General features: G+C 40.8%; 2 protein-coding genes across 2 annotated transcripts; both read left to right on the top strand.

Moving 5' to 3' along the window:
• Positions 1-349: 349 nt before the first annotated feature.
• LOC149953690 (kelch repeat-containing protein kel-10-like) lies at positions 350-1,730 on the top strand. The gene is given in 4 exon segments (XM_090169834.1): positions 350-514; positions 577-746; positions 809-882; positions 1,354-1,730. Coding segments are annotated over 4 exon segments (786 nt in total).
• A 4,278-nt stretch (positions 1,731-6,008) lies between these two features.
• Positions 6,009-7,794, top strand: LOC149953689 (uncharacterized). Its single transcript, XM_090169833.1, has 4 exons — positions 6,009-6,020; positions 6,112-6,663; positions 6,771-6,998; positions 7,546-7,794. The coding sequence occupies exons 1-4, from the start codon at positions 6,009-6,011 to the stop codon at positions 7,792-7,794; spliced, it is 1,041 nt and encodes a 346-aa protein (XP_090025959.1).
• The last annotated feature ends 5,856 nt before the right edge of the window (positions 7,795-13,650 follow it).

Below are 13,650 nucleotides of genomic sequence, written 5' to 3'. Positions count from 1 at the left end.
GGCTCAGTCGCTCCTTTTGTACAATTTCGAAGAAGTATTGACGGTTAGCGAAGAACTACTTGAGTTATCTCTGCAAGAAGCGCTGGAATTGTTTCAAAACGATCTTCTGAACGTTCGGGACGAGAAGGTTAGACATTTGTAGAACCGTTTTAATGATCTTCACGCGCCAATGGTTGTTCGTTGTAGGTCGTCTGGGGAGCCGCGTCAGACGGCATTACTGCTAAGGACAGTTCGATTGGGACTTCTTGACTCAGAATACATCGCGCACGAGATCCAGAAGCACCGTTACATTTCGTCAAACAGACTCTGCGAGCCAGTCATTTCGGAAGCTTTGTTTTTTTTCCACGAAATGGATTATTTGGAGGATCTGGGCCGCGTAGTCACCACGCCGGAGTGCGCCATTCCCAGAATTCCTCAAGACCTTCTCTTCGTGACTGGGGGCTGGATCAGCTCCAAGGCTACAGACATCATCGAAATGTACGACACACGAGCCGACCGCTGGACCCAAGTAGGTGTTAATTATAGAAATGCCACCATCTCCACGGGTAATTATGTTTACGTAATTCCTGACAAAAGGTACTGGCCATTGACCCTTTCGGACGAAGGGCTTACCATGGTTGCGTCGTCATGGGGAACGAAATTTACGTCATCCATGGCTTCAACGGGGCCCAGTATTTTCGAAGTTGCCGCTGCAACAACGTCGTTACTAGAACGTGGCGCGAAATTGCTCCCATGAATTGCAAACGGTGCTTATAGTGATTCGGAATAACTATTTGTACAATAATATAGTTAACGGGCTCCGTTTTAGATGTTACGTCAGCGTGGCGCGAGTAGACAGATTTATCTACGCCATGGGCAGTTTGTCAGAATTTATAGCCCGGTGTACTTAGTAACAGAGACCATACCACCGGAGGTCTATCATCATAGTGCCCTACGCGTCCACCTAGCCCGGACAGGTGACAAATCCAGCATGGGTAGTAGTACCCTACTACTATGATGGTCGGACCTTTGACGCAAGCCACTCAACCCAGCAGAAGGTGTAGCAATGGGTGGACCATTTCCCACTTCGCACACAGCAGTGGGATTAAGAGTGGATGCTGTAGTAACTCCAGCCGACACCCTACCTACGTAGGTAAAGAGTCAAACCCTTTGGAGAGAGCTCCTAAAGGGGAACGACGAGCACACAGCGGTCCACATAACCCGGCACAGCTGGCACCGGAGATCCCGGTGTGCTCCAAAAGGCCGGGAAACAGGACCATCGTGCCCTCATACGGAGGCCCACCGCCCCACAGCAGGCTACTCTCTCCGTTAGCCTGAGCCGAAGCTCAGTTTCCAGCCCAAACCTGACCGAAGTTGGAGGTGGATATGACGGGCACCATCGTCAAAACTCGGTTGAAAAGTACGACATTCGCTTCAATCAGTGGTCACACGTCAGTCCGATGCACTTCCAATGGAGTGACGCCTGCACCACCACTCTTAACGAGCTCATTTTCATTGCGGGTGGTTTCAACGGGTAAATGGTTTTGGACAGCCCGAGTCAAGACGAGTGGACGCTGATCCAACCAAGAATGAGTTCGCCAAGAAGCGGGTTGTCCTGCGTGACGTACGACGGTTGCCTCTACGTCATCGGCGGGTTGAACGGCGTCCACAGGACTGAGCAGCGGAGAAATGTTGTCGCCAAGGTCGGAAGCGTGGGTTTCAATCCCGGATATGAGAACCCCGAGGAGTAATTTTGGGATGGATGTATTGAAAACTAGTTTTATTTTATTTTTCGAGTGAAAACGAAGAGTATTAAGGTGGTTGACGAGACGATATTTGTCATCCGAGGCTTCAACGGGCTCACCACCACCGTGGAGGTCGAGTATTTCCATAGATTGGACAGTGGTTCAACGCCTTGGACATAAGTCTGCAGAGATCGGCCCTGGACGTGTGCGTGGTCCACCAGGTCCCCAATACCGGCTCTTACACCTACTGCCACCGAGACCAACTGGTCGAAGAAAAGCGACAACGCTTGATCAGAAGAATTAATCCCTCGACATCTTGAAATAACTAATTATGACGCAAATTTTAACAATTTTTGAATAATCTAAGCTAATACCTAAGGCACCACTTTAAGCCCATGTCATCAAGTGACTTTTAAAGCCATTAATTCATGGGGCCAGGTTACAATGCGTAGGAGGGTGGTGGCAAGCCCTTCATGCCACGCTCGCAAGCCAACAGCTCCCTACACTCACTATTACAGTTAACCTCTACAAGTTTTCATGGAAAGAGGAAACCGAAGAACTTTTGAGATATTAACTTCCGGACTTAATAAGTTACCACATTTTACTTTAAAGGCGAAAACTTATTTCAGTTGTCATATTTTTGAAATTAATTAATAAGGTAATTTATTAAGACCAAAGTGTCGAGCTTAAAGACCCAAGGGGTTTTAAACTTGGCATAGACGAAACATTGTACTTCAGCTATTAAGGACAAGTTAGTAGCTTATTATCATCTTGCTGCCAGAGGTACTACCAGGGGCGCGTCAAAATTCCAGAATTGTTCCCATGATAGTCAGAATTCTCACTTCTAAAAATTTTAATGGTCCTTCGACGAATTCTCTTGAGAAGAGTAAAATGCCTCACTTGGTCAAAAAGGGGGGGATATTATAAATAAAAATTTTTGTGGACGAAAATGAATTTCAGAGAAAACCGAATGTTAAGTTAATTTCCGATGAAATATTTTCTTCCTTCGTAAATTGTCGTGAAATTGTAAAATAAATAATTATTATTGTCAAAGGTTTAGTTTACAATGTTCGTGGCATTCTCGTATGCCGCCATCTTTAGCAGAATCTTTTTACATTTGCCGCTTTTACGAAGAACTCTTCTCAAGGGAAGAATTCCTTCTTAGGAATTTGACGTGCCCCAGGTTAGGTTGATCTCATATTTCAAACAAAGCGAATTTTCAAAATATATATTTTCATAATGAAAGCATTTATTTTCCATAGGCCTTGGTCTCTTGCAAAATTTATCTGGTGAAGGAGATACGAGAGAGGTTAAGCAGAAGTTTGACAACGTCGAGAATCACGTGCTGTCGAGCTTATATTTAGAGAGTGTAAATAAAAATCTGAATGTATGAAAAATTCCCAGATCAACAAATCTTGACATAATCATGTTGGGTGGTTTTTTTCTAGCAATGCGCGTTTTACCAATTGTAAATACTGATTTAAATTGAAATGCGCGTAAGTCTTGTAAAATTAAAATTCCCGGTATACCAGGAATCGATGTTTAGCAGGAAGATTGTTTACCGCTAACCCATTGACTTCCGTGTCCCTATAATTGAAAATAAAAATATCACCGGCAAACTCTTACTAGGAGAGGTATATTTTGGCTTGCCAGCTGGTTTTATTGTGGATTTTACAATTAAATAATTTATCGGTAACGGAATATAATTAATACCTTGAGATTTTAGTTGATTTTCGTAAATCATGTGGAAAGGGGTACCCTATCCGAATAAAAGTATAAAAATCTATTAAACATTTGACTACCTGAAGTTGGAAAGTATGCATGGGTCACGTGACGGAAGTGGAGGAGCTACCTGAAGCTGGAAAGTATGCCCGGGTCACGTGACGGAAGGGGAGGAGCTACCTGAAGCTGGAAAGTATGCCCGGGTCACGTGACTGAAGGGAGGAGCTACCTGAAGCTGGAAAGTATGCCCGTGTCACGTGACGGAAGGGGAGGAGCTACCTGAAGCTGGAAAGTATGGCCGGGTCGCGTGACGGAAGGGGAGGAGCTACCTGAAGCTGGAAAGTATGCCCGGGTCACGTGACGGAAAGGGAGGAGCTACCCGAAGCTGGAAAGTATGCCCGGGTCACGTGACGGAAAGGGAGGAGCTACCTGAAGCTGGAAAGTATACCCGGGTCACGTGATGGAAAGGGAGGAGCTACCCGAAGCTGGAAAGTATGCCCGGGTCACGTGACGGAAAGGGAGGAGCTACCTGAAGCTGGTGTTGAATATTTCAATCGATTCTGCGTATTTTACTACTTCCAAGAGATACACTTGTGGTCGAAAAAGGTTTGAAATTAAAAATGCCTAAAATCGTGTACACAAATCTATAAAACGGCTCGATGCTTAATTCGGAGGATATGGAGCTCAATTACCCTAGAAATAATTTGGGGGTAGGCCAAAATCTGTGGTGGAAAAAGAAAAAGAGTATTGTTTTGTCAAATAAATATACTATACTACGTTTCCATTGTATTTGATAAAAATGTGTTTGTGTTGTCAGTTAGGCCAAGTATAAGAGAGGGTGATTCATACTCAACATTTCAATTTCTACGCCAGTACCGGATTTACTGAAGGTGGGGCCCTAAGCTCTAAGTTGGTGGGGCCCTAGGCATTAAGTTGGTGGGGGGCCTAAGCACTAAGTTGGTGGGGCCGTAGGCACTAAGTTGGTGGGGCCCTAGGCATTAAGTTGGTGGGGCCCTGAGCACTAAGTTGGTGGGGCCCTAAGCACTAAGTTGGTGGGGCCCTAGGCATTAAGTTGGTGGGGCCCTAAGCACTAAGTTGTTGGGGCCCTACGCATTAAGTTGGTGGGGGGCCTAAGCACTAAGTCGGTGGGGCCCTAGGCATTAAGTTGGTGGGGGGGCCTAAGCACTAAGTTGGTGGGGCTCTAGGCACTAAGTTGGTGGGGCCCTAGGCATTAAGTTAGTGGGGGCGTGTGTAAGGAAAGCATAAAAACGCAAAACTCGCATGTCCCGAGAATAATGAATTTTCAAATAATAAAGCAATTAACAAGCCTGATATGTTTTTCTCTTAAACCGAATCAGTGAAAAATCCATCGATTTCATCAGTGGTGAGGGCCCATAGGCCTGTCCCCAGGGCTGCCTTATCCATAAAGCAGACTAGGCAAAGTGCCTAGGGCCTACGAAATTTTTTAAATAAGTTAGCGCCTATGATTCCATATAAAAGGCATACGAAGGTCTAAAACGACGGTAAATGAGATTTTTGCGTAAGTCCTACTGAAACGGCCTATACTTAGGATTAAGGACTAGGCCTACTAGTAGGCAGTCCTTAATCCTGCAATAAATACGAAACAGAATGCGTTTAGATTTCAAATTCTAAAATAACTATACTAATAGTCAATTTTATTTTCCTATTCAATAATTTATCATTATTTTGCAAAAGTAAAAGTTATTTTTATAGTTGAAAGTGTTTCAATTTCTGATAAGCCTTAGCTAATTCTTATAATAAGCTGTCTGATTAAATATGCCACAAAAAATTTAGTTTCGAAAGAAATACGATATTTTTTTTGTAGAACATACATATAGTCGCTAAAAAGGAGAAAAATTTATAAACTTTTATTAATAAGGTTACGGAATTTTAATGTATCTCAAATTTAATTTCTACGAGTCCGCCTAGCTTTTACTCCCAATTCTATATGGAACGATAACTGAATACGTAATGAAAAACGGCGAGGAAATGATCGTTTACCGTCTCGAAAACACGGCCACATTGAAGCCCCGAAGCCGAAATTGTCGCGCGAGCCAGAGAGTCAAAATAAACGCCGAGGGTAAAAGAACTCTATCGGAGTCGGGCCGCTCATCGGCCACGCTAACCAACACCCGAAAAAAATATCGTACCCCGCGCATCGGGAAAGCTAAAGCCTCGGCCCCGTCGGCGAGAAAAGAAAAGACGGGAGGGTGATCGGGCTGACAGACTTCCGCTAACATTCCCCGGGCTGGAAAATCGAGAGTATTCCGTAGCCGTCGGTCTAAGGGAAAAGTGTTAATTACGGTCCTTTTCCCCCTTTAACAAGATGTTTCTAGCTCGGCAATTAAATAAAATGCAATTTAATGTAAATGGATACGTAGAAACGAAAAAATATATAATAGTCGAAAAATCTATCTCGCGAAATCCCAATAAACAAAATACCGGTCATAAAATGGGCCACTATTGCCCGTATAAAAATGCCAAGCCCTCATACATCAAACATCAGTTCTTCTCCAGCACTCTTCCACATTTGGATACGCGATGTTCTCCAAAGTAAAAACCCATTTGAATATTTCAAAACTTCGAAGTTTCGTTCGTTACTATGAGATTTTAACGGTGTTTTCCTTCATGAATGTTTTGACAGGTTGTCGTTTTCGCCGCCGTGTTGGCCTTGGCCACAGCTGTAGGACCTCTGGGATTAGGCCTCGGTGGGCTCGGATACGGAGGAGCCGTTGGCTTAGGAGGCCACGGAGCCGTCGCCCAACGCATCACCCCAGTTTACCGCACCGCCCCAGCTCAAGCCGTTCACGTCGCCGCCCGACCTGCCGCTATCGGTATTGGATACGGAGCCGGTTACGGAGCCGTTGGTTTGGCTCACGGAGCAGCTATTGGTTTGGGCCATGGAGCCGCTATCAAAGCTCCTACCTCCACCGTTTACTTCCATAGTGGAGGACCACAAGTTGCCGCTCACGGCGTTGTCGCAGCCGCTCCTCAAATCGCCTACGCCGCGGCACCACGTGTAGCTTACGCCACCCCGCAAGTCACCTACGCCGCAGCGCCACGTGTGGCTTACGCACATGCCCCACAAGTCGCCTACGCCCATGCCCCTCAAGTTGCCTACGCCCATGCCCCACAAATCGCTTACGCCGCGGCCGCTCCAGTTAAGGCCGTCGCCGCCGTTAAAGCAGTGGCTTACGTAAGTACATTCACTTTTTATTTGAAGGTCGAAAAGATCACGACTACGTTAAAGTCTCGGTACAGCTAAGACACCCTTCAAATGTACCATTTCGTATTTACCAATAGCCACCTCAACCATACGAGTTCGGATACAGCCAACAAACCGACGATGGTGCCCACGTCAGCCGTCAAGAAGCCAGCGATGGCCATAACAACAAGCAAGGATCCTACTCCATCCAAAACCCAGACGGTACCTACCGACACGTCGAATACGTCGCCGATGCCGCTGGATTCCGCGCTTCCATCAAGACCAACGAACACGGAACCTCCCCACAAAGCCCGGCTAACGTACACGTAAGTCGCCTCTTCAACAGTACTTCTCGAACCCTCATATTACGAATGACCCAGTAAAACCGATCCAGCATTTAGCTAGGAAGTATTAATACAAAGAGCGTGAACATGCAAGTTACTGGGGGGCTATTCTGTAAACATTCGAACGGGAATTCGATTTCGATACCCTATACCATGTCGAGATCGACTTCGACAATTTGCATTGATTTATGCTTATTCGAAATCTTTACCGAATACCATTCGTCGAGATCTCGAAGTTCGAAATCTAGTTTTCGATCGAAAATTGGATTTCGAATATTTACAGAATAGGCCCCCAGTTCCTTACCACTTGGGCTAAAACAGTGCTTGAAATAAGCGCCGGTTTTCTGAACAGCGAATGTGGCCGTCGACGCAAAAATGTGTTAGGCTTAACGCAGCTCTTTGCGTCGACGCTAGCCCTCGTGAGATTTTTGGTAAATGAAAACCAGACTTAAGGGAATATCAATTCAATTTTGAAAGAGAGAGGATTTTTTTTAAGCATCTATAGAAACTAAAATATTGTACGCAACAGATTCTTGCCGAAGAGCCACCGTACAAAGTCCTCCCAGCCGCTCAACCAGCTTTGATCAAGGCCGCCCCAGCCTACCACGCTCCAGCTCTTATCAAGGCCGCTCCAGCCATCGCTACTGGTCACGTGTATGCCGCCGCACCAGCCATCACTACTGGTCACGCTTACCAACAAGCCGTACCAAGCACCATTCTTCGATCCCAAGCCGGATTCGGTGGTGGATATGGTGGATACGGAGGATACCACGGTTAAAACGTCTTTATTGTACTTAGTTATCGCGCGTTCTAGGTTTTCACACTACATCCTTCCAATTGCTTTCATCTCCTCATTGCGTCTTCTTTATGGAATCGAAAAAAAAACACCCTTTATTGCTCAATCTTCGTCGTCATTTTATAATGGACGGACAATTAACTTCGGTGTGTTTTCGTTTTAGGAAAACTCTACGCGTTTCTCGTCCCTCGTAAGTCTAGTTATCACGTCTTTGTCCCCTTACAACTACCACTATTATGACTATCTAAATCAACGCGGGATTTAAAAAGTGTATATTTGTATCTATAGGAACGTTTAGGATATTCAAATGTATGTACGTATTTATGTAATTAATATATCAAATCGCGTTTGTCATACGTAAAATATTAAACATTTTTTTATACGTAAATATTCATCTATTTTATTTTAAACAAATATTTGCTATGGTACTAAAATTTAAATTGATACTAAAGGACCTACAAGAACTTGTTACATAATAGGCGCTTCAATAAAACATCTTCAAGAAAATCGCCAAGAAGTAATATATCTGAGTGCCAGGACCTGCAAGTTACTGTTTAAATAGTGCTTGTTGAAATAATGGAAACTTTTCACCTGTAAAAAGGCTTTAAACAGAACGTCGTGTTTTTGCTAAGCCTTATTATGTCAAAAAAAGCTACCTGGTTAAAAGGAAACACTTGTTGCATACCGTACAGGTGAAAAGTTTCCATTATTTCAACAAGCACTATATAAACAGTAGCTTGCAGGTCCTGGCTCTCCGAAACGTTACTTCTTGGCTATTTCCTTGAAAATGTTTAATTGAAGGGTCTATTCCGGCTCAGCTAAAACGCAAAACCTACAGCGGCAAGAAATTGCGAAAAACGCATGCGTAGATAAATGTAATATATATATATACTAACTTTCGTAGCTTACCTTAAGTAGCGGAAATATTCAAACATAAAAAAATGCATCGAGACCAGGCTAAAGAAAGCAATCTAGCTGTCGCTCCGTCTTCAAAACTTTCATCTTCTGCTTGACACCTAATATATCGTCAAATTATTCGCCACCGCTTAATATTTTAGATGACCGCCGGAAGAGATGGATTTCAGCAAAGATAATTTAAACTCGTACGAGTTTAAATTATCTTTGATTTCAGTTAAGAATAGGTTTCGTACATAGTAGTTCAAAACGTAGCCAGAAACGTCCCTGCCAACAGTTTTACTTTTAAATTAAACGTGGGAAAGTCGTCTGCTCAATCAAAATGATCTCAGTACAATAGTTGAAAGTAAAGCATATTTTAGAAGAGTGCCCAGCATTAGAAGTAGAACTAGAGGGCGAATTAGGCCCGTCTCCGTCTCAGAGCTATCTACAAAGGCTAGGGCTGGACAAAACAAGTGTTAAATCTATCACGATTGAGACAACCAAACACCTCATGGACAGATGCACGGTAGGCCCTCCGAAAACCAAACAATGTCCCACGTGGTGATTATCTCATAGCGTGTCCCACTGTGCCCCTATTGCGCCTGCGCTAGTGAGCATCCCTGAATCAAATAGATCGAAAAGGAGCGGGAAAAGTACTGAACTGAACTGAACTGGCAAAAAATTAAAACGCTTGCTAGCCTTCGCCAGTGATTCCTTATTTCTCGAAGCCCTCACCAGAGGGCTTTATTTCTACTATTTAAAGGGACTCCAAAGTTCGGTGGCAAAAAAAAAAAGAAAATTGAGCATGCCTTTCCTTCCCCCCAACCCCTCACTCGGCCTTGGCAGAGGCGGGCAGAGTCAACCGTAAATTTCGCACTTTACTGACTTTACACACATTTTGCCACCGAACTTTGGAGCCACTTTAACTTCTTTCCCTCCCCAATGTATAACCTCTCCTCTCCCCCCTTCTTACTTTGCTCGTAACATTCATTAAAAAAAGGTTCGATTGACATACTTTTGCTAATTACGTCACTTTTAGTTGGAGGAATAGCATTAATGCTTAGTAGGCCAAACCTGTAATTAACTTCACCCTAGACATCGGTGCGTTGCGGTTGGAATACAACTATCGGGACAAATAATTACAAATATAGTACTGAATACTTTAATTTCGCGTGCAGTTGAAACTAAAAAAGTTCATTCAATATTAATCGAATGAATAAAATTAAATAAAGAAATTAACAAATTTACCCCTCTCGGAGATAGCAAAATCAAACATTGATCCAACCAATCACGTATTTATTGTAGCCTGTTGACATGATCTACTACCTGCGTTCCTCACTAAAACGGAAATCCTCCATTTGTACAGCGCCATCTAGTATCCGTCGTAAGAACGCTTTCTTTTCTCTTTCGCGGAAACAAATAACCGATTTTCTTATTTCATTATTTTTCTACGAATTATGATCCGACCTTGCCACGAATGCCGTAGAAGATTTGAAGCCCACGGACATTTAAGTACACACATTCCCCCGATGTTAGAACTATATTTTAAATATTATATTTAAATTTGAACATATTTCCAATCATCTTGTACATTAACTTAATACACCCAAGATTAATTTTATCGATAAAGAATCATTCGAATTACCTGGTTTTGGAAATAAAGTAGTGAAACGCGAACACTTTAATTTAAATTAATTTTTAGACAAACCAAATTAATTAAACAAATTAATATTTTGAAGCCTTTTTTATTCCTTTTAACCAAATATTCGAATGAAAAATCGTTAAGAATCCGACTTTTCGCCTTTAAAACCGAATATTCGTTAATTAGAATAATCGTTTTGAAAAAACCGAATTTTCAAATAATTTATTTTGCGAAACGAATAATAACCAGTTTTTTCGAATCAGTTTGAAAATTCACTATTCACACACGCCTAGTAAATTCGAAAAATATTACTTCTAAAAATTAAGATAATATGTATAATAGTTAATTTAAGTTTCGATTAATTAATGATTGTTTTTATTATTAAAAATGTAATCATACTTTTTTATTATATTACGTATTATATAATTATATAGTAAATTCCCAATGACACGCGATATCTGAAAACGCATTAATATAATTATTAAATAATAATTAAATATTAATATTTTTAAATAAATAAATTAACAAAAGAAAAATCAACTCTCTTAAAAGGTACTTTCGTGTCGTCGTAGTAATTGTTATTATTTATTTCCAGCTGATATTTATTGTAAAAGTTGAGTAGTAATTCATTACGAGACGCTTTGTCTAGTAAATGGGTCTTCTTTGGTTTTGTGATTTATTTGTTGTTATAAGTAAAATAATATTTTAAGCCTGACTTGATAAATATTTTAGTATATCCTTTCTTCATAGTGCTATGGCAAAAAATTATCGGAATAGGTTCACCAAGAAGTGGCTACGCGTCTGTACTAAGTTGTTTATCATTTGATTCCTAATTTATAAATGAAAAAAAATAATGGGAACTCACTGCTCTGAATCGAAAAAGCATGTTTTGATCCGGCTAATGGGGAAATCAAGACCAAATTTAAATTATTTCGGATGAATTTGGTGTCGCTGCAGTCGATTTCTAACCACCTAGCGTTTCCACAATTGTAAGCAAAAGGTAAAATAGTTTAGGTTCTTGGTTCTTGAATCACCCTACATTTCCGAGTACAATTAAATTGGTTGACCTTGAATTTGACAGACTATATAACAAATATAGTTATATAGAAATTTCCACGCGATATCTGAGACTTTGATTTCAGAAAATAGTAATATAATTATTAAATAATAAAAATTAAATGTATATATTTTTTAATTTAACAATAGAAGAATCTAGCCGACACCATAAAGTCGTCTTCAAAAATAAAACTCTCATAAAATGTATATAATATTAAATTAACAGTGATTTATAAAATACAAAATGTGAAGTAGCTATCCGGGCAACACAATTCAATCTATATACCTGGCAATCTAGACAATCAACAACATTTTAGCAGACGACAGTTTTTATAGTTAAGTGAAAATTGGCATCTAATTAAGCTTCGTTGCTGATCCCTATTTTTAGTAAAAGACTTAAAGCTTCCATCCTTATAAATAAAACTAAAATAAACAATTAAATAAAAATTAACTTAATACGTCAAATATGTTAATTTATAAAATATATAGTGTCGCAGTTGGCTATCTGTATTGGCATGGGAAATACTAAATACTACGTGGCAGAATCAGCTCATATTGTACCTTTACAATATGCACTTGAACTAAAGCTTGCTTGTGTTTTCCCTGGTTCTCCAGTTTCACTGTTCAGTTTGAGCAGATTCTGATACGTAGTTTTTCCCCTTCATTATATAAAATCAGAAGAAAATAGGGGGAAGTACGCTTCTAGTCAGCTTTGGAAAGGCGTCACTTTTCACGAATTTTCGCGCCAAAACGGTTTGGCGGGAAATCGCGGATGAATACATCGTTTAAAAAATCAATTTTTCTTAAATAGAACAATTGTAACATAATGTCCTTCTCATTCTCTGCTAATTGAGCTAAGGCGTATTTGCTTTCGTCGTTTATAGCCGAGTTGAATCAAAACAAAAGTGGAACTACTTTTTCAGTTTGGTTTATTATGCGTAAAAAGGCATTTTCGTGGGTCACACGACGACTTCTATGGCTCAAAGCTACAGATACGTACTTCCCCTATTTTCTTCTGATAAAATGTATTGAAGACTTCAAGTACCTAAGAATGTGAAAGTATAACATTAGCCTTTGGTACCATCGATGTATACTTCGTTGTGTAAGTTCGTTCACATTTTAATCACCAAACAAAAACATGCATGGGGTAACAACGCAATCGTTAGTAATAAAGAGTGTCACGAAAAACTTAAGTAGGCGAATTTTCGCTATAAAGTATGCGATGATTAGGTACCTGAATTCATTCTTGATAAAATATAATGTAAATTTATAAAATACATTAACGACCCAGTTGTATCGCTGTCTACAAAGGCGAAATTTAATTGATTAATCACTTCTATATACAAAAAATATAACGCCGAAAAAAAAGCAGAAATAGAATCTGTGTCGACGAATTTCATCAAGAAAAGCGAAAAATGTTTTTAGCTTTCCTCAAAGAGTCAAAATTTGCGACTGTTTCAATCAACGTAAAAACAATTTAAAACCAAAATAAAGAAAATAAATACTTTTAATGTCCGTTAGGAAATATTTGACAAAAATTGGGCGAAGCTTAAGAAACTGACGCCGATACCAAACTGATAAAATTCAGACACAAAATAAAATCAGGGTGTGGATTTGACCACGCAAACATTTAAGATAAAACAAGTTAAAAACACTCGGAAGACACGTGTTCACGCAGTGAACGCAATTTTACCAAAATCTTACGTAACTTACTACCGGCTCTATAAGTAATTAAAGAGGGTCACCAGATCACCCAAGCCATAAAAACAAGATTTTTTACATTCCGGTGTTAATTTTAAATATTTTTTTTGTAGTTTTATCTGGTTTAAACCCACCATAACTGGATCCGCTGTAGCCACGGGCTGGAATCTACGCGCTTGAATGATATGTGGACGCAGTTGGTCACCCGAGATAAGCTGATATCTTCAAGAGCGCCACGGCCCATGCCTTGGGGCTCACTGCAGTTTTGCGAATAAGGAGGGACCCGGCTACCTTCGAGAGCGAAAGTGTTTGGTGGATTGAAAAGGGGACGAAAACAAGAATCAGCCCAAACCAAACCTCACAGGCCCAATCGATATTTGGTTGAAAAAAAGTTTTGCATTACCCTTTTCCAAACCTAAATCAGTTACACGACCAGCGATAAAAATTGGGCCACATTTTGACTATAAAACGACGGAGTGATGGCGTTCCCAGACACATTCAACTTCAGCTTCTCTTAAAGTTAGTACTTAAGGAATAACAAC

The sequence above is a fragment of the Leiobunum rupestre genome, chromosome 3 (genome assembly GCF_980474605.1).
Source record: "Leiobunum rupestre chromosome 3, qqLeiRupe1.1.hap1, whole genome shotgun sequence".
In the NCBI taxonomy this organism is placed as follows: domain Eukaryota; kingdom Metazoa; phylum Arthropoda; class Arachnida; order Opiliones; family Sclerosomatidae; genus Leiobunum; species Leiobunum rupestre.
The sequence above is the reverse complement of the archived record's forward strand: the minus strand, read 5'-3'. Positions and strand labels throughout refer to the sequence as shown.